The 22,177-nt window shown below is 34.9% G+C and overlaps 2 protein-coding genes across 2 annotated transcripts in view; one reads left to right on the forward strand and one right to left on the reverse strand.

Moving 5' to 3' along the window:
- LOC133199119 (perlucin-like protein) overlaps window positions 1-22,177 on the reverse strand; it is an 87,242-nt gene that overhangs the window by 57,882 nt on the left and 7,183 nt on the right. The gene's annotated exons all lie outside the window — the stretch shown is intronic.
- On the forward strand, window positions 6,599-19,126 carry LOC133199106 (uncharacterized). The gene is made up of 9 exons (XM_061334979.1): window positions 6,599-7,052; window positions 8,565-8,770; window positions 9,045-9,141; window positions 11,373-11,553; window positions 12,775-12,860; window positions 13,920-14,713; window positions 15,900-16,039; window positions 16,685-16,872; window positions 17,891-19,126. The coding sequence occupies exons 1-9, from the start codon at window positions 6,887-6,889 to the stop codon at window positions 18,685-18,687; spliced, it is 2,655 nt and encodes an 884-aa protein (XP_061190963.1). The 5' UTR covers window positions 6,599-6,886; the 3' UTR covers window positions 18,688-19,126.

Raw genomic sequence — 22,177 nt, forward strand, 5'->3', positions numbered from 1 at the left:
ATACCCTCGGTTTCGTTACATTGGTGGCAGCGGTGGGATCCGCTGTTTAAGAAAATTGTGACACTTAAAAAAAATAATGATGTCGAGGAACGACGAAGGTATGGAGGAAAATGACCATATTTCAGGACCACAAGAAAATCAATTTATCGAAGGTACTCCAAGCAGAGAAGTGCTTTTGCGGGTTAATAACAACGACCAAATAGGAGATGGCAGCGGAATAAATTCATGTACACAAGACAGTTTACAAAAAATTCTAAATGAATTAAAAACTTTGAAGTCGCAAATGAATTTATTACAAAATCAAGTGAGACCAACATGTGCTGACAGCCAACATGTAGACCAAAACAATGTGCGATTTTGTACCAATACCACGTCTGAAGAGGACCAAATACGGAACAAACATCGACCATATAGAAATACATCTCTACAAAATTCATATGACGAATCTCGTGATTATGAAGATTCAAGAACAAGTTGGTCAAACCCGATGGTATCACGCAGCTTTACTAACAACGCTAGAACCAACGAATTGCAGCCGACCATGCGCAGCTTTGAGTACGGTGTACCAAATTATGGTCACACAAGACAAGTCAATGACCACAGATTCAGGCGAACACCAGAACCAAAAGGGAGAAAACCAGCAACATTTGATGGTGCCATGAACTGGAACGACTACATAGTTTATTTTGACATGATCGCCCAATTAAACTACTGGGATGAGGAAACAAAGGCATTAGAGTTGGGTACTAGTCTACGCGGCCCGGCATTAAGCGTGTTGAGTGATCTACGACCAGAATATCGATATAATTTTCGCCACCTTGTTTCCGCACTTTCAGCGAGATTTGACCCAGAAAACCAAACAGAGATTCATAAAGCACAACTTAAGAGTCGAATACGGAAGAGAAACGAAACTATCACAGAATTAATGCAAGACATAAAACGACTTGTGAGGAGGTCATATCCAAACGCACCTTTAGGTTTCCGTGACCAAATAACCAAAGATTCGTTCATCGAAAGTTTAAATGACCAAGAAATGGAATGGGCAGTGTTTCAAGGAAGACCTAAAAACCTAGAAGATGCAGTGCGACTGGCATTGGAATTTGAGGCCTTTCAACAAGCACGGGGGAGGCGAAATAAAGTTGCAGTACGTATGCAGAGAGAGGAACCAATGTACATAGACGGAAACGAGGATTATACACATCAAGTAGCTATGATCAGCCAAAACAAAGATAAGAAATTTTACAAGAAAGGTCCCTGTTTCTACTGCAAGAAAGATGGTCACATCAAAAGTGAATGCAGATTGCTACAACGACACCTCACAGACGAAAAACACAGAAACCAAAAAAAAAAAAAAAAAAAAAAAAAAAAAAAAACAGATTACGCGGAAAACTTGACGACCAAAGAACCTGAGAACCAGGGAAACGCACTGTAGTTGACGTCGGCGGCCTAACGTCAACTACACAACAGAAAGGGCCACATGTTTTTGAAATAAAGGGTTCCAATAATAACTCATTAACGATGGATGTGTTTGTTAACAATGTTAAAATTAACTGTATTATTGACACTGGCTCAGCTATCACAGTTATTCACCCAAAGAAATATTACGAGATAAATAGATGTGTAAGACCTAAATTATCACCAAACCATAATAACTTACGAATGGCAAACGGTGAACTAGTGGTACCAGAAGGTCAGACAATACTTCAGATTCGTGTCAATGGGGAAATTATACAACATAGAGTGGTCGTCGCTGACGTTGAAGCACAGATGATCTTGGGTTTTAATTTTCTTAAAGAGCATAACTGTCAGTTACATTTGGGTGAAGGAACTCTTACCTTGGAAACAAGAAATTATCATGTGACCTTAACATTGAACAAAGTCATGTGTTCCAAATTTCCGTACAAGGAGCTTTACTACCTGATAATAGTGATGGACTAAATCATCGACTATGTGAACCTTGTGATAAGAAGGAGACAAACGACCAGACCAAAGAGGATGATGATAATGTAGTATTAAAGTTAAAAGAAGACCAAACCGACACTCGAAATTGGTACATGACAAAGACAAAAGAAGACCTACAAAAGGAGCAGAATGCAGATCCAATATTAGCGAAAATAGTAAAGTGGAAGACGGAGGACAACAGACCAAATTGGCAGATAATAGCTAAAGAACCAAAAGAGTTAAAGACATATTGGTCGCAATGGAATCGACTAACATTAAAAAATGGAGTACTCTTCAGGACATGGGAAGAAAATGAACAAATCTTTTACCAGATGGTGGTACCAAATGCTTGTGTAAAAGAAATACTTAAGTTGGTACATAACAATCCTACGGGTGGACATTTGGGAATCTCCAAAACTACCGAGAAGATAAGAGAAAGGTTCTACTGGGCATCTTACAAAAACGATGTTGAGAAGCATATCAGAGGTTGTACCGTTTGTGAAGCAAGGAAGAATCCACCAAGGGCAGCCAGAGGAAAACTGGGTCAGTATTTAGTTGGGGAACCACTGGAACGAGTGGCCATTGACATCCTTGGTCCTTTACCACGGAATGAGATGGGTAACAAGTATGTTGTTATCATTTCGGATTATTTCACCCGATGGATAAAAGCTTATCCGGTCAAAAACCAAGAGGCAATAACCATTGCAAAGGTTTTTGTAGATGAATTTATTTCAAGGTATGGAGTCCCACTCCAGGTTCATACTGACCAAGGCAAACAGTTTGAGTCGAAGTTGTTTCAAGACTTGTGTAAGATGTTACAAATAAAGAAAAGAAGAAAAACCCCATTCAATCTGAAGAGTGTTGACCTAATAGAGAGATTCAACCGAACGCCAGAAGATATGATAAGCAAGTATGTACAACCTAACCAAAAGAATTGGGATGAAGTTTTACCATTTCTGATGCTTGCCTACCAATCGTCAGTTCACGAGACCACAGGATACAGTCCAGCAAGATTAAACTCTGGTACAGAGATAAAACTACCTGTTGACCTTGTTTATGGTCACAATCTATGGGAAACTTGTCCTGAAATCTGCCATAAGTTCGTCGACAAGATGAAAACCAACTTAGAGGACATCCATGAGAAAACCAGCAGAAAAATGTTACTCGCAAACGAGAACCAGAAACGAAAATATGACACCAAGGCAAACCAGATTCAGTACACCCCAGGACAACATGTGTGGGTTGCATCAAAATCAAGGACCAAAGAAAGATGTCCCAAACTTCAGGTTCATTGGAATGGACCCTATGTAGTGTTACGTGCTGTGTCCGATTTGATATACAAAGTGAAAAAGTCTAAAGCCGAGAAACCAAAATATGTGCATCATGACCAGATGAAGCTGTTCCGTTGTGAAGCAGATGAGAATCTATCTCTGTAACGTGTATCTCTAAAGGATATATATAAAAAAAAATTCTTGATTGACTAAGCACCCCGAAACGAGGACGTTTCGACTTAAGAGGGGGGTATTGTTACGTTTCGATAAGTTTACCTGTGAAATTCGGATTAACTGTTGTTGACAAATTCCGAATAAACGGACCCTGAACCCGATGTGTATAAACTACTAAAATATTTGTCAATGAACAATGAACGAAAGAATTGAATAATGATTTATTATTTGAACTTTATCAATTTGATTTATGTATTGTAATTACAAAGCGTAATGTTGTATACGTTCTATATAGGTACAACGTTATTAAGTAATTTTAGTGGTCAAAACCCGCTAACTTACAAATTAGATATTGATTGTGACGTTATTGGTATCTGACGTTTATACGTCATCATAACAACTTTTGTCTATTAAAGACAGCTGATTTGTGTTTAGAAGTCAGTCTGCAGTGGGTAGCGACTCCGTCTACTTCGGGTGTAAGACAGTGGTATGTACAAACAGTACCAAATCTATGTATACGAAATCATTAGTGAAGAGTCATTTAGAGTAGAAACGTCCTGGATTGACCATTAGTTCGTCATCTTTGTATTAACCAAATAACGTTGTACCAGCCAAGTGTATCATTGTGCTTATAACTGAACCATTTGGTCGTCTTAATAAATATCATAAACTTTACAACGTGTTATTCATCACGGTTCTAGTGCAGATATTATAGTGAACTAAAATTTGGTCATTTCGCCAATTATTCAGTGGACCAACAATTGGTCATTATTCCGATTGTGTATAAACTTTGTGGACAACCATTTCAACCTTGACCAGTTACCAGTAACCAACAGCGGCCCACGATTAACTGATTAAGTAATAACCTTATACCCTCGGTTTCGTTACAATATACAGGTGTACTGCTGTTCAAATATTTCCAGATAAAAGATATGCATTTTAGTAGACTAAAGCAAATATAATTTCTTACAGCTAAAATTCCAACTTTGGCTGCAGTATATTACTTAGAAGAAGATGCTACGGGTGTTATTCCTACAAACAGAAGACTTGACATCTCCTCCTGTGAGGTGAATGCCAAAGTCACCATTCGCTGGAGTAAAGAAACGCTTCTACCTGCTTGTATCATTGCATTGTCAGGTAGATACATATGTATTTTATACAGGGTGTTTAACAATATATGTCACACAGGCAGAAAGAAAAATTACAACAAAAGCTACATACACATTTTATATATTATTTTAATCAACAGGTATTCAAAATTATTATTTAAAGTCAGAAGTATCCAACATTCTTCATTCCAGTTTCTATGGCAATGATTTCCTAAAATGTTATACTTACAGTGTTTTCCTTACTGTTGTCCTTAATAACTTGAAAGACTCGTGTTCAGAAATTTTTGACCACTGTTTTGTACATTTTCACTGGATACTTGACAGATTTCTTGTTTTAAATCTAGCTTTTTAGACCCCCCAAAGTGTGTATATTAATTTTGTTATTTAAAGATGCATTTTAATAAATGTTTTTTTTTTTTTGGGGGGGGGGGGGGAGAGAGGGGGGTGGCAGAATTTAACTGTTTTTCAATTTTACATTATATTTTGTTCAAACTTTTTAATTATCCTTAACGAATGAAAACTAGGCAGCACTTTCTGCTTAGGACATTTTTCTCCATCATCCCTTTACAATTTTTATCGTGCATATAATAAAAGTTTACAAATTCAAATATTTGTTGCTAGTTGTAATCCATTTTTGAGAACAGCCGGAATTATGACATCACTGATTAGGCCAAACAACAAAATATGTGTGGTTCCGGTTACACCTCCAAAAAAATTAGGGTAGGTAGGTAGGGATTTTTTTTTTTTTTTTTTTTTTTTTTTTTTTTTTTTAGCAAAATGATATTAAAATTCTACTCTGTTGATTATTAGCAAATGCCACAAATTTTTGAAGCTATTGAGCTGAATCTAGTTTTTAACGTCATATTTCTGCTTGTTTTTCTTTTCTTTTCCTGGATATTGTGATTTTCATGGAAATGTACTGTATGAAAATATGGAAATTTTCATGGAAATGTTCATGATTAATGAACATCTAACCAGCATCGACATTAAGTTCAGAATTATTTGTGGACATCGAATAATTCAATAAATGAATATACAATCTGTTGTCACGGTAAAGATAAAAGCCGGTGTGGGGAATTTGCACACATCGGATAAAATTCTGCCATTCAATTAACTGAAATTAACTAAAGGAGTTCTGTCATTCACTAACCTTTCAAGTTCTATCAGTGTCCATACAGATAACTGAATGGTGTAGGTTCATCTTGTGAAATTGACAGTTATTTTTAATTTATATAGTGCACGGCTCAGTAAAACATTCATGTACGTTTGAATTTGCAAAAGTAATTCTAAGTATTTCTTTCTAAAGACCTTAGTGTTTGTTTTAATTTTCAGTACTTATTTTATGCATTTATGCGTTTAACTCTAAAGTAATAGCTTAGATTGATTTTATGTTGTTTAACGTCCCATTTGAGAATTTTTCACTCACATAGAAATATGGTTATAGCTTAGTGTTTTAACTTTAATTACCACAGTGTTTGTCTTTGATTTTCTGTATTTCTGTCTTAAGTTATACCAGAGCGTTCGTCTCTGATCTTCACCTTTTTCATTTCAGTATTTCTGTCTTAAATTGTACCACAGTGTTTAGTGTTGAATTTCGCTATATCATTTTTGAGTTGTATCGTAGTGTTTGTTTTGAATTCTCAGTTTGTTTTTTTTTTTGTGTTTGTTTGTTTGTTTGTTTTTTTCTATTGGTACCTTGAAGTTTGTCTTTAGATTTCATTATTTCATTGCTGCTTAATAAATCATACTTTGTCGCTGATTTTCTCTTTTAAATATCATGTTTTTCTGTAAATTAATCCCAAAATGATATTCATGAACATAAAGTTAATTATTCATTTAATGGAAATGACTTTTTGCAAGGTACATAGGAAACTGAAAAGCACTCCTGCTTATCAATAATATATGGATTAATGTGGTATAAAGTTTTCTCTTTCCTGAGTTTTACCTATCATGCAATATTCTGTCTTTTGCAATGCCATGGGGACGTACATGAATGAGTATTCCTATGAAGCAGAACTTATTCAAAAACATCTCTCAAAGAAAAGCTCTATTGCCATTGCCCTTTAAACGACATTAATATATATCGACGACTTTTTAAATTAAGGTGTTTCGCTTCTGACGAATTTGAATACACCGCGCAACTCGAACTGCCGGAAATTGGTCTGAATGTCGTTTTAATAAAGAATTCAGTATGACAGAAAAATAATAGTTTATTTTAAGTAATTATAATAATTATCCGTAGAAAGTACATAATATTGATTTTTGTGCCAGAAGAAAACATATAATAACTATTTTATATTTCGCGGAAAATTAAGACATGTGAGACGGATTACGATAATGTAAGTAAAAAGCAGACGTGAAGTAACGTTCGGCGCGTAAACTTTGGTTAAGATGGTGAAACCAAAGTACAGACGCCATGGGTTCGTTTCGAAAACGAAGAAGGAGAGATATGAAAAAGTATCTGCAGGGCAATTGACCCGATGGATTAGGGGAGCTATTCTTAGAGACCACAATTACTCCGCCAGTGCAACTCCTGTTAACATTGATCATGATCAAGGTTTGTATACATACGTGTATCATATCTAAAAAAAAAAAACCAGTTTGCACATCTGCATCTATGTTAGATCTATCTTAGAAATATTAAAGGAAGGCACATGATGTCCATTACAGTGCGCCGTTCTAGTCCTTATAACATTTTAAGTCATAGGCCTATATGTTAATTTTTTTATAGTTTAACCTACATGTAATAAATATATATAAGATATATTTTTTTAATTTACTTTTGCTGTTCATTGCTGTGGTTCAAAGATTATAAAATGTTAAAGCTTGATGAAATAATATACTCATTTGATCCCTTCACATTGTGATGGAAAGTTACATTACAAAACAGTATGACACAAATTATGCAAAAATGTATGAAAGGTGAAATCTCACAATATTTATCACAATACTGAGATGCAGTTCCAGTGTATCATGATACATAGCAGATGATTAATGTTTTGTAGCTGAATATGGAATTTATTTCACTAGTGGGATAGGATTTTTTTTTATATTTTCACAAGTGTCTTTGAAAACACAAATGAAAATCTATTTTTTAAAAAAAAAATCCTGTCTCATGATTGAAATAAATTCCATATACAACTACAAAACATTGAATTTTCTGTTGTTACATTTTCTTTGATTTTCCCTTAACCTTTATTCATTAATTGTTTGTATTTTCGTAACACAGTGTGAATAGGCTGTGTCATCATGTATGTGTGGTTGAGATGTCATAGCAAATAAGAGATTGAAAACAAATAAAATGGATTTCAACAACATATTTGGAGAAACTTTGGAAATCTCTATCAGCAAAGGCGGATACAGGGCCAGCTCCCCCCCCCCCCCCCTTTTGAATTTTTTGTATGTAGAACTTTTATGTCCATTATCTTAAAATGAAGGAAAAAACATCTCTTATTTGTAAGAATTCATCAGCTTCCAGGCCCCCACCAGGGCTTTGCCCTAGACCCACTGGGGGTCAATGCAGTCCCCCAGACCCCCTGCCTTCTACTGCGCCCCGCTGTTATGCAATTCCTGGATCCGCCACTGATCAGGATGGTTTATTTATCTTATAACAGGTCCAGGACTAAAAATAATTACTTTTTTTTTCACTGGCCACTCAGGCCATCGCTTAAATTTTTACTGGTCAATTTTTTAACTCAGCAGTCTAGTACTTTCACTGTCACATTGGGCCAGTAAATTTTAAAAAGACTGGCCCAAAACCATAATAATAGAAATAAATTGTTTATATTGTGTTACTTCTTAGTAAAATGGAACAAAACAGCAGAACTTGGATGCACAACCCTGTCAAGTTAACTATCCCAACACCATGAATGCATGAATTTTGTTATGCATATATGCACATGCTAAATAGCATATACTTACCTCTTAAATGTCAAAAATATGCTGTATATCGGCACTATGAACTGTTGTAAGTGTATCAAAAGTAGTCAACTTGTCAGCATGTGTAGATAGTAAAGAACGTTATGTGTATCCTGGTGATAATTTTTATTTATTCATTCTTTATTAATAGAATTGCCAAATTTAAATATACTGGAAAGAGAGGAGGTGGTGGATGGGGGAGAAGTGACTACATCTGAGGATTGGAAGGAGGGAAGGAGAGTGGTAGAACTTGGAGTGTTAGCTGAGGGCTTGCGGGGATGTTGTAAATGTGGCTTACCATTGCAACTTTCACACACAATTTCTGTACTGACACATGGTTTAGCTTCTTTGTTAAAGGTATAAACTCATAAATTTATGTCCAGTTAGTTAGAAAACAACTTTGAAAGCTTGAAAGGTTTTTTTTCATGGATTTTTCTCAATGTAAAATAGGCATTATTCCATGTCCTTATTAAAAGTTTTGAAAGGTTTTACAATATTTTTTTTTATCATATTTGAAATAATGCATATTGAAATTCTTTTTTTCCCCAGCATTTGATATTCATTAACGGTGAATGAATTTATTACAGTGACCTGTAACTGGGGATTCATTGGTTTTACATTCACATTTCAGGTCTGTTGCAGCAATACAAAGTGTAATCATATTAACCATGTAAAAACGGGGAAAAAACATGGAAAAGTGTGGGATGTAAATACAAAACTATCAGCAGGTGAGAAGTTTCACTTACACATCCCCTACATCAGATACACATATATTAATTTTTGTCAGGTCACAAGAGCCTAATTAAATTTTAGCTCATTTTTGTACGTATAGGTTTTTCCCCATTGTTCAAAGATTTCATAAGTGCCACTTGTTTTGCATGAACTTGAAAGAATTTATATATATATATATATATATAATGTTTAGTTCAGAATAAAAACTTGTTGAGAAGCCATTTTTAACTTATTGAAGCCAGAGGCTCATTTGAGCTTTCTGATCTAAGTTTTTCTATTTATCTGTCTGTCTGTTAACTTTACAAAATTATACCCCTGCTCCAAAGGAGAGGGGGGTAAACTGTTTTACCCTTGTGTTTTTAGCACACTCTTTGTTATCCCCTCGCGCAGCTAGTTGCGGAGAGGATATAGCATCGCTACTGTGCATATATGTGTGTGTTTGTGTGTGTGTTAGTGTGTCCGTTACAGCTTGTTGGCAAGATTTAAGGAGAACCTTTGTACTATCAAATCTCAGCTTCCACATACTTATGTGGGATTGTGAAAGGACAAATCCTATTCATTTTCAAGTTAATCAGTGAAATATTTCTTTAAATATTGCGTACCTTCAAGCCCTGAAATTTTATGTACGACTTGACAATACTCACTTCCTGTTAATCAAACTGGTAAATTCGGATCGCTTCGATAGACTCGCTTCAGTAAGTTCTACTATGTATTTGCATATTTATATTGTCATATTATTGTGCGTATCTTGAGACAATCTGTCTGAATTAAAAGTGTCATCTCTGACACTGAGTAATTGAAATAATTTGATGAACGTTGCAGTTTCATTATTAAATTTCCACATGTGTCTGTTTACAATATAGAATTTATCCTTATTTCTTCTGAAAGCTATAAAGACATTTCGCAAGTTTCATTGACCTCTCAACACTGACATATTGTTATTTTTCATTACGAAAAAATATTGCTTCCACAGGTATTCTCAGATTTTATGCATATTGCATAGGTAAATTACTGAAACTTAGAGCATACGTGATATGTTTCTGCTAGGAATAAGGGAAACTGCCCAATTACGTATGCATGTTATGCCCCCACCTCTCCCCACCAATATGATATGCACTTTTAATTTTTGTTAAAAATGGATCCCCCATCCCCCCCCCCCCCCCCCAATATAATATCAACTTTGACTTTTGTTAAAAAATTAATTAGTGTTGCAATACATTTTATGTACTTTACCTTATTGTAAACTTTATATAGTAATGGTGGGTGCCCTTGATAACTAGGTGATTGTATCTTTCTTAACGTTCCTCTTGAGAATTATTCTCTCGTATGGAGACATTACCATTACTGGTGAAGTTCCTCTGTGAGGTGATGCTCCGCTTAGCGGTGCTCTTGTTTTCGCATGCCATATGGTAAGATTCATTTTTATACGAATCAGATGTCTACTTCCTGTTTATCCATGCGTCTGTCCATACCAAATTTCTGTCGCAACTGAACTTGTGTATATACAGTAAAACTCAGTTATAGCAAAGTCCAAGGGACCTGTGAAATTACTTCGCTATATCCGTAATTCGTTATATATGTATTACGAATTTGTTAAAGTATATATATTGAATTTGCAATTCATTATAAAAATTCATTATAAAAGATATAATTTTTATTATTTTTAATCTCTATGGGACACAAAATCAGTTTGCTATATCTGTAAATTCGTTATATCAGAGTTTGTTATAGCTGTAATATTTTCTTAGGATTTGTTAGGAATTTTGCTGGGGATTCCAAAAAACTTCACTATATCCGTAAATTCTCTATATCTGTGTTTCTACATGAGAACATATATTTACATCAGAGCAGGGGTATTACTAGTGAGCATTGGCTCACAGACTTCTTGTTTAGATTTGTTCTCTGAACCACTGGACTTAACAGATTTTACATAATGCAATAGTACATGGAAAAAATCTTTAAAAATTAAAAATCATCTTCTCTGTAGAAGAGCAAAGCCATATAACCATATTAATCATATTGATATTGAATCATCCCAATGTTATGTAGATCAATTTAAGTTTGGTAGCCATTACCCCTTGGGGGTTTGAGTACAGTATGGATCTTTTTTTTTTTATTTCCTGGGAATACAGAGAAAAATGAGACTCGGGTGAGTGTTGTGGTTCAAGAGCCTCTTGTTTTAATTAGATTGATATTTTTTTTTTCATTTTTGAATTTGTATTTACAGCAATGGTACATGTTGGCATTGGTGTAACTCAAGTTAACAGTCTCCTTTCTGAGCTGAATATACCACCTGTTAGTCATGCCATGCTAGACAATAGACAGAAAGAGATCGGCAGAGCTGTCCAAGATATTGCTGCAGAGTCTATGTCTAATGCTTTGCAGAAGGAACTGGGAATGATGAATGAGTGTGTATACAATATAAATTCAGTTTAAAATCTCACTTTTTATTGTGATCAAAGGGTGTCCAGCAACCATGTGTAGTGGTCATCTGTTAACTTCTCACATTTTCGACTTCTCCACACAAACCAATTTCGACCGTACTTGCCACAAAGCATCTTTGGGTAAAGGGATTCAAGTTTGTGCAAATGAAAGGTCAGGATTCAAGTTTGTTCAAATGAAGAGTCATGTTTTCTTTAAAAGGGAGATAATTAATAATTAGAGAAAATTTAATGTTATGTTTTAAAAGTCTTCTTTAAGAACCACTTGGCCAGGAAAGAGGAAATTTATGTGAAAGCTAGCTTCATTACTTAGTGTAAAAATCATGACCCCCCAGGACTAGGGTTTTTACAAAAGGTGATCAAATTTTATTCAAGAATATATAGGAAAAATGGTTTTTTTTTTAAAATAGGTTGAGACTACAATAGCGGATTAGAGTTTAATAAAGGAGTACATAAGATAGAGTTGCAAGATCACACTAAATCCTATAAATTACTAACACATATCTAAGATGTGAAGAGTAGATTTTTAAAAAAAAATTATTAGCACTGGGGTTAGAGTTGAGCCAAAATCAGAGCAGTCAAATTTTACATAATGCATGTGTAAAGGAAAAAAAACCCAGCAGGACCATGTTGATCATATTTATATTGAAGCATCCCAATGTTGTGTTGATTAAACTTTGAATAAATCATATAACTCCTTTAGTCTACATTTTGGTCCACAGCATGGAGTCAAAATATTTATAAAAAATTTTATAAAAAAATTTAATTTTGGTTGTAACGCATTATTTGATTGGATAAAATTTTTTAGTTTTTATGGTACCTTTGTTGCCTACGTCACAATGACTTAATGTACGTCAAAAACGTATCAATCCGCTTGGTGTTACTTTTAAAATATGTGCAATTCGAAGGCATTTCTGAAGGAGAAATTGTCTTATTGATTTAAAAAATTAAATTATAAGGAGTGAATTTAATAGCTACATATACTGGTATAACTTGGGTTGGAACAGTTTATGACTTTTTATATACTGCTTCACAGTTACTAGATATACTTATAAATGTTAGTTTTAGTCATCTACTGCATAATTAGTGCTGATAAATATGCAGATTGTTATGCATATTAGGGAGGTGTTCTAAAGGAGACAGGTTCACAGGCTAATAACTGATGTCTGTTATTTAACTATCTTTCAGAGAGATGAATGAAAAGGGACTAGTTGTTGCTGTAGATGCTGGATGGCAAAAACGGGGAAGTGGAAAGACATATGATAGTTTGTCAGGTAAAAATAGACAAATTTTAGGAAAATGAAACAAATATTAATGCATAGAGTGATTTATTTTGGCCTGCGTCCCCCATGAATTATGCATTAATTTTGCTCAGGACATGATTCCAATAAATATGTATGCAAACAGATGCAGTAAAGAATGGGTGGAATTAACGCCCTTTGGATCTTTTTGCAATTCCTCTACCAAGCTGTAAATGAAGTGAATCCAAAATATATTGCAAGCAATAGAAAGAGTTACGTATACATGGTTATATTAGGTAGAACATTTGTACAAAAGCAAGGCCTTTTGCCATGAATCAAAATTGAAGCAACGATACATTAGTGTCGTCTTCCGGAATTTGGCATGTACCTGGAGTGGTTTTTAGGTCACGTAATCAAATTTATAGGAGGTGGGGCTATCGATCGGCATCATTGTTGACATCTCTCTCTCCCTCTCTAGAAATTCGAATATGTGTATGGCATATTGCAGCGATGTCAATATGACCCTGATTATCTATTGATTATCTATTAATATTCAAGAAATCTTCAGGCACCATGCCTTCGATATTTATTTAGTTTACCTCAAAAAGAGTGTTTTAAATCCACACCTGTACCATGAATACACGGTTAAGATATCGGGGATTTATATGATAGAAAGAAAGAAACATTTTATGAAAAAGATACATGTATCCCAAAGTTCAACTGTACATTGAAATTTTAAAATATTCTTCCAAAGAACAGCCATTAGTAGTCATGTATAGATACAAGCATGCTCAGGTAAAGCATATTCAATTTTGTTTGAACTATGGCCCCAAGGGGGTAAGATGGAGCCACAAAAAGGGATATAATTTTTACATGGGAATTTATAGGAAAAAACTCATTAAGGAAGAGCCTTAATGAGTCAAATCAATATGCAAGCACTCTCATTAGCAATATTAGGTGAATTTTATTCAGAGGAATAAAGAAAGGAAAAACGTTTGTATAGATTATCTTCTAAAGTGTGATAACCCATTGGCATTGTTTTGAAATTGGGTGTTAAATTTTTCTTTTACTTCAAAATATGTACTTTTTTAGGTCATTGTTCCATGGTTGGCCCTCTCTCTGGCAAAGTATTGTCATATTCTGTGAGGTCAAAGAATTGCAGAGTATGCAGTGTAGCTGAAACAACCAACAAGAATCCAGCAGCCCATGAGTGCTCAAAGAACTGGGAGGGAAGTTCAAAGGCCATGGAGGCAGATATGGTTATTGAGATGGTAGAAGATTTACAGAAAAGTAAAGGAATAACCATTGACGGAATCATAGGAGATGAGGATACCACCACAATAGCAAGATTAAAAACTAATGTCAATGCTAATATCAAGAAGTTGTCTGATAAAAATCATCTGAAGAAACTGTTTACAAACTCTTTGTTTACCTTGAAGAAAGAACATTCATCTCTAACTTTGTCTGTTATAAAGTATATTCAAAAGTGCTTCAGTTACTCCATAGCACAGGGAAAAGGAAATGCTCTTCAAATCCAAGAAGACCTCTCATCAATACCATACCACATCTTTGGAGATCACGAACACTGCTCCGCACGGTGGTGCAAGTTCATCGACAACCCTAACCTGCGCTACAAGTCTCTTCCACATGGAAAACCGCTCAAAGATAGGTTCCTTCAGGATGATCTCAAAGAAGTTTTCAGTTCATATGCAAGTCATTCTGATCGTCTTTCATGTTTAGGAAGCACGCAATCAAATGAGAGTTTTAACAGAATGGTGTCTGCAAAAGCCCCAAAGACCCATCATTACAGCTCCTCTTCAAGCCTCAGATATAGAGTTGCTGCGTGTGTAGCTCAGAAAAATGAAGGTCACAGATATCTTATAAAGGTATGTTAATTTTTAGCTCAAGTGAGCTTTTCTGATCACCCGTTGTCCGTCATCCGTCTCTCCGTCCATCTGTAAACTTTTCACGTTTTCAACTTCTTCTCAAGAACCACTGAGCCAATTTTAACCAAACTTGGTACAAAGCATCCTTGGGTGAAGAAGAGCTTAAATTGTTAAAATGAAGGGCCAGGTTCTCTTCAAAGGGGAGATAATCAAGAAAATACAAAAATTGGGTGGGGTCATTAAAAAATCTTCTTCTCAAGAACCACTGGGCCAGAAAAGCTGAAACTTATGTGGAAGCATCCTGGGGTAGTGTAAATTCTAAATTGTTCAAATCATGACCCCCAGGGTAGGGCAGGTCCACAATAGGGAATCCAAGTTTTACATTGAAATATATAGTAAAAATCTTTAAAAATCTTCTTCTCAAGAACCACTATGCCAGAAAGGCTGAAACTTATTTGGAAGCATTCTGGGGTAGTGTTGTTTCTAGATTGTTCAAATCATGACCCCCGGGGGTAGGGCTGGGCCACAATAGGGAATCCAAGTTTTACATTGAAATATATAGTAAAAATCTTTAAATATCTTCTTCTCAAGAACCACTGGGCCAGAAAGGCTGAAACTTATTTGGAAGCATTCTGGGGTGGTGTAGATTCTAAATTGTTGAAATCATGACACCTGGGGGGTAGGGCGGGGCCACAATAGGGAATCCAAGATTTACATTGAAATATGTAGTAAAAATCTTTAAAAATCTTCTCAAGAACCACTGGGCCAGAAAAGCTGAAACTTATGTGGAAGCATTCTGGGGTAGTGTAGATTCTAAATTGTTCAAATCATGACCCCTTGGGGTAGGGTGGGGCCACAATAAGTACTACAAAGGGGGGGGAATCAAGTGAAAAACAGCAAGGCCAATGGTAAAAAAAGGAGCGAGTTTAGTCCCAAGTTAGAGCTTGGGGCGGGGCCAAAGTAGCCGTAGTAAAGGTGACCATCAAGGCCCATGATCCATTTGTTTTATAATGTATGTTGTTTGCATTACATATATTCCTAACAATATTTCTACTGTGTGTACTTTTGTTATGTGAGAATATTAATCTCTTAGATTTTAAAATTCTGCAAATTTTAATCAAAAGCAGATTAATGAATGTATTGCATATTTAGTTGAACATAATGGATTCTTATATCCTTATTAAAGGTGAACAAGAAATTAGGCCTCTCTCCTGGCTACTATACTCGAAGACAGTGCATTCTGAGGGATCTCCAAAGAAAACGACAGAAGGCCATTTCAATGACACAGAAATTTAAAAGGAGAAGGAGAGAATTGAAAGCCAAGAGGTACTAGTATACTTTTATTGTCATTTGTCAGAGTGCAACAAAACTCTTGTCTAACTGAAAAGTGAAAACCAACCAAGGACAAGTGGATGTCCCTGCTGATAAGTATATATTTAAAGTGAGAATTGAATAAAACTCTTGAATCTTACTAAGATCTATTGTTTTCTGAATCACCAAAGATTTATGCTTGTTATAAATAGTGAGTCTCTTCTGGTTGCAAATTGTCATAAAAAGTTTGATATAAGTATAAAATTAATGAAGAGGACATTTTCTGGAATGAATAAACCAGTGGTTTGATAAATATTTTTTTCCAATTCATTTGGAGGTATATTTTTCACTATATTGTTGAATATCTATTTTATATTGGAAAAGTGAGTCATATGGGACAAGCAAAATCTTCATTGAGATGAATGGTTATGCTTCATATTTATTTGCTTTGCCAAGTGGTCACTGAAATTTCTTTCACCCTGTAATGTACAAAATTGTGGTTTAGAATAGCTTGAAACGTTCTATCAGAACTGTGCAACCAGTCTTTACTAAGTAAATTTTTTTTATTGGCTGTACATCAGGTGAGTGTTTATTTTGCTAGGCCTCTTGTAAGACCTCAATTTGGAATTATTTGTTTTACAATATACAACTTCTTTACAGAATTCAAAGTCTTTCTACAAAAGAGACAAGGGAAGGTGTCAGTTATTTGACAGGATGTGATCTCCACCATGCCTCGGACATTGATGAAATTCCAGCTCCAAAAACAATTCCAAAGTATGATCATCTTCCTTCAAGTCAGTTGTTAAATGCTGAAGAGATCTATTTCGACTTGGAAACTACTGGACTCGGTAAGAACCTAAATGAGTTTTGAATGTCTAGTCAATGCTGATGGTTATGGCACTCTTCCAGTATTTCTTCTATATGCATGTCGAAGGAATAAACCCAGCATTTTGTAAACAGCAAGAAAATTTCTAATCTGTTTGTCACAAAAACCACCAAGTGTTTATCACAAGATATGGGAATCACGATCAAGTAAACAATTCTATAAAAGAAGGATCTATCATGTTTTGCGGTTGGAAATGATTGAATATGATATTCTATCTCCGAGCCTTAGCAGCAAAACTCCATGACAACACTTTCAGTCATAAACAATTGTGATATCACACCCATGTAATCTCAAAATTTATTTCCTGATTGATATCCACCAGATGTATGGGAAGCATATGCAAAAGGAATGTATGAAAACATGATTAATTTCGAAGATTTGAGACACTCATATGACCTTTTGTAATTGGTCCCTGTCCACTGTCTGCCATGTGTAAACTAATAAACATTTTTAACTTCCTGAAAACTATATGGCTCCCCCCCCCCCCCCCCCCCCCGATGTTTGGTATAAAGCATCTTCAGAGTAAAGAGGAATTTAAATGTTATGACTCTTGCACCTCAGAGGCCTGTGGGTGGGACAAAAACCAATGAAACTAAATGCACATAATTTATACAGAGGTAATATATGTTTTTCAAAAATTATATATTTTCTGTTGCTAATATTGAATAAAAGCAAATGCATATTTTGAAATGGCATAAAAGAAGTTTTTAAACCTCTATGATTCTGGTATTGGTAGTTGAGCATGTTTTATATCGTTCTTTCAAAACTTTACTTTTCCTAATCTGACAACACTGAATTAAAAGAAAATGCATACTCTGAAAGAGTTCAAGCATTTTCGACAGGAGTTAAGGCTTGGGGAAAGGGGGAACTAGTATTTCATTGTTTCAAAATTTTTGAAATAGTGCATATATCAATGGATTTGTTTGGATATTTTATGTTTTGAATTTCAAAAACTTGAATATACTTGTTTTTATTTTCAGCAAGGGATTCTCATATTGTGCAGTTATCTGCAGTTAGAAATGATGAGGTATTCAACAAGTACATCATTCCAAAAAAACCAATGACATCAAAAGCTACAGAAATAACTGGAATACAAGTAGTCAACAATAAAATGTACCACAATCATGAGGAAGTTGAGACAGTCAGCATTAAAGATGCTCTGATCCAGTTTATGGACTTCATGAAGATGTCGGGTCCAGATGTTGTTCTAGTTGGGCATAACTCTAAAGTGTTTGACCTTCCTGTGCTCTTCAACATTTTGAGTAAACTAAACATTTTGGAGACATTTTCATCTGCAGTCACTGGCTTCATTGATACAATTCCTCTTTTCAAAATGTCACATCCAAACCTTTCGTCATACTCGCAGTTACACCTCTTTGCAGAAATTCTACAAGACAAATACAGTGCGCATGACTCATTACAGGATGTCATAGCCTTGAAGAGATTGGTCGATCATACAGGACCCTCCCATGAAGTCAAAGTTGCTGCATCCTTCACCTTGAACTCTGCCGTTGCCGTGTTTCATCACAAGAACACAACAAAGCATCTAATGAGTACACTAAGGCCTTTATTGGACCAAAAGGTAATTTCGAATGGAATGGGAAATAAGATTGCCGGCAGTGGACTCTCCTTATCCCACTTACAACTTGCATATCAGAGAAATGGTAGGGAGGGAGTGCAGGATGTGCTGTCAGAGATAGCTGATAATAGTGTGCGTGTGACAAAATCTAAAAAAATCATTGATTCTGTTGCAGATTATTTCAGGTCTGAGCAGTAATGCAGTTATTTGTTTGTGAATGTATGATGTTCTTTGTTTGTTATTGTTTGTTTGTTTGTTTTACGTCCCTTTGAGAATTTTTCACTCAAATTGGAACCCCACGAGTTGTTGATGTCAGGATGCAAATATAGACCTGTACTCTGCTCTTGAGACTATTTGAACTAGTGAGGGTTTTTTTTACGTCCCTTTGAAAATTTTTCACTCATGTTTGGACCAACCAGTTGTCGACCGATGGCTGCAAATATAGACCTGTATTCTGCACTTGAGGCCATTGAGCAATGAGGGATCTTTCTGTGGCAGCACCTACTGCAACATTAAACCTTAGTTTATACTGTCTCATCCAAAGGACTGGTCCTCACTTCCAAAAAAGAATACAGTCATAATAAGTTATTAAGAATAGATAAAGTAAAGAAGTAGGTGAGCCAATGCTCACTAGTAATACCCCTGCTCTGAGCACTGATGTGAATATACCCTCTGATGTGAATATACACAAGTTCAGCTATGGACAGACACAGGAATAAACAGGAAGTTGACACTGGATTCGTACAAAAATGAATCCCACCAAATGGCATGCCTAAACAAAGAGTGTGCTAAGATTTCAAACATCTCCGATGAGTAGTTGCTGAGAAAACTGTGATGAAAATTTGTTATGCATGGTATTGACAGACGCACAGATAAACAGGAAGTTGAAATTGGATTCGTACAAAATAAATCTTACTATATGGCATGCCTAAACAAAGTGAGTGTTAAAACTTCAAGTATCTGCTATAAGTGGTTGCTGAGAAAACTGCGACAAAAATTTGTTATGGACAGACAGACACACAAGGATAAAACAGTATATACTCCCTCTCCTTCGGAGCGGGGGTATAATTATGCAATGTACTGTTGTATATGAAACATGTTTCAATGTCTAGTGTTATTGGTAGTTTGTAGTTGAACAAAACATTTTCTTTCCATTCAAAATAAATCCAATTTAGAAACTGAATTGACAATGATTTATTGACCATACATGGGAATTTAAATTCTGTTCATTGATATTTATTGAAGAAAGCTATGTGCATAAATTGAAATATGCACAAATGAATATGAAAGGACATACTGCAAATGTATATTGTGCATGCACTATACTTGGTGGTGATTAATTTTTCAACAAGTCAAGCTAGGTTTGATTTTGGCACATTTCTGATTGTGTACCAATAAATATACACGTCATAAAGTTTGTGATGTTCTTGATATAGCGGAAGCAGCTTTCTGTCAAAGACGATAAAAAACCTTTATGTTTACAGTATACAGCAGTGCCATTAAATTTTTGTATGTTACATGTACCGGTAACAATTTGAAATACCGATAACTATCACAATGTCTGTAAACTTTTCACATTTTTGATTTCTTCTCAAGAACCACTGGACCAATTTCAACCAAACTTGCCACAAAGCATCCTTGGGGTAAGGGGATTTAAGTTTGTTCACAGGAGTGCCACGCCCTCTTTCAAGGGAAGATAATTAAGAATTTGGTAGCATCTTTAAAAAAATTTCTCAAGAACCACTGGGCAAGAGAAGATGAAACTTGTGTGAAAGCATCATTACATACTGTAGATTTAAGTTTTGTTAATCTGGGAAGTTTATATACTGTGAGACCAGCTTTGTAATATGAAAGATTAAAACCCAAAGAAGTAGAGTTTTCAGAATTTTTCCAAGAATGAAATTTAATAATCTGTATCCGGTCTTCTTGCAAATAAATATTCTGTCTTGAGAGGGCACGAAAATAATCTGACTCGATACCCCCCTTCCCCCTCTTTCCCCCTCAATATCAAATATAGTCGTTCACTAATATATTTTAATGTCCTTTTTTTAAGAGAAAGAATGAGTTTTAATACAATCATACATTCATGCAAATAGAAAATTCATCAAAAATAACAGGCTAAATAATGTAGGAAGCAAATATAATCAATCCGAATTTCCTCTGTTCAAAATTTGAGGAAAATTCGGTCAGAGGAAATTCATATGAAAATATCTTTTAAAGTAACTCATGTAGATATACAATATTTTACATTGTTTGAAAGCACTACAACTAAGAAATAATTAACTAGAAAAAAATTAACTTTTTAATTATTTCTAATTCATTTTCCAAGCTTATTTTACAAGCCCCCAAAAGGAAAAATAAGCGAATTTTTGCACAGGGGTGTGTGCATTTTTTTAAAGAATTAATTTTATCTTCGGTTGATTACCATCATTATTTCATCAATATTTATTTTCCTTATGACTACTTTTAAAAGATAACAAAAAGTCAAAATGATTTGAAAATATTTTTTAGGTTAAAGGGAATATTAAATACGTTGGACGCATTTTTGGTCTTTTTCTTTACTAAAATGAGAGATTTACCTCCCTTTGGCATAAACGCCTATAGCTTGTAAACCAAATCATATACATATGCACTTTTTTGGCTTAAAATAATTAATTATGTTTATTCTTACAATTAAAAAAGAAAAATTAAATTTTTAATTATTTTTGTTGTCAGAAGCCAAACACCTTAACAATATTTATTTCCGTTCCAACGTTAATTCAATATATCCCATTGACATCAAAATAAAAGAAACCACAGAGTCTCATACATTTCTTTCATATTTGGATGTTTTGCTAGGGAAAAAGTCAACTAACAACTAAACTTAAGGATAAACGTGATGATCTCATTTTTTTTCCTATATCGCTAACTTCCTTTGTTGATGTAGCAACATACCATTGTCACCTGTATACTCGTATGGTGTTTATGTTTCCCCGTTGTTTCGATAGCAGGAGCATGTTAATAATTTCTAAAAGGGACCAAGCTAGTTGAAGATACAAGGGTTTGAGGTTTCGCACATTCTATGGTCGATACCATTACCTTCTTTGCAAATACGATCTTTCGCTACATCGAATGTTGACTAACAACTTTCCTACAAATGTTAGGCTATTATTTTTACATTGAATAGTCTACGTATATTTATCTGTGCACCCGATCATGACAAGAAGCACAAGGTGGATGTGACCTGTCGCAAGGGAATGCTTACTTCTCCATGGCACCTGATCCCAGCTAAATTTTTCAGAGGTCCATGTTTGCTCTGATCACAATTGCTTTGTCTTTACTTACTTTTCAAGTTCTTTCAGTGTCTATACAGTTAATTGAAAGGTGTAGGTTCATCTTGTGAAATTGGCAGGTTTCTTACTTTATATAGTGCACAGCTCATTAAAACATGCATATGAATTAGTATAAGCAATTCTAAGTATTTCTTTCTAAAGACGTTAGTGTTCGTTTTCTTTTAATTTTCAGTACTTATTTTTTGTATTTAACTCGTAAGTTATAGCTTAGATTGATTGATTTTATGTTGCTAAATTTCCCAGTGGAGAATTTTTCACTCATATAGAGACGTGGTTATAGCTTAGTGTGATATCTTTAATGAACACAGTGTTTGTCTTTGATTTTCTGTATTTCTGTCTTAAATTATACCACAGTG

The sequence above is a fragment of the Saccostrea echinata genome, unplaced genomic scaffold (assembly GCF_033153115.1).
Source record: "Saccostrea echinata isolate AGI-Se365-2 ecotype Australia unplaced genomic scaffold, CSIRO_AGI_Sech_v1 ptg000033l, whole genome shotgun sequence".
NCBI classification, from domain to species: Eukaryota; Metazoa; Mollusca; class Bivalvia; order Ostreida; family Ostreidae; genus Saccostrea; species Saccostrea echinata.

Excerpts from the sequence above, each read along its gene's own strand:
- LOC133199106 (XM_061334979.1), top strand. The coding sequence starts at position 6,887 with ATGGTGAAACCAAAGTACAGACGCCATGGGTTCGTTTCGAAAACGAAG. Across the intron at positions 9,142-11,372 it reads AAATACAAAACTATCAGCAG|CAATGGTACATGTTGGCATT; the intron begins GTGAGAAGTTTC and ends TTGTATTTACAG. Across the intron at positions 16,040-16,684 it reads AGAGAATTGAAAGCCAAGAG|AATTCAAAGTCTTTCTACAA; the intron begins GTACTAGTATAC and ends ACTTCTTTACAG.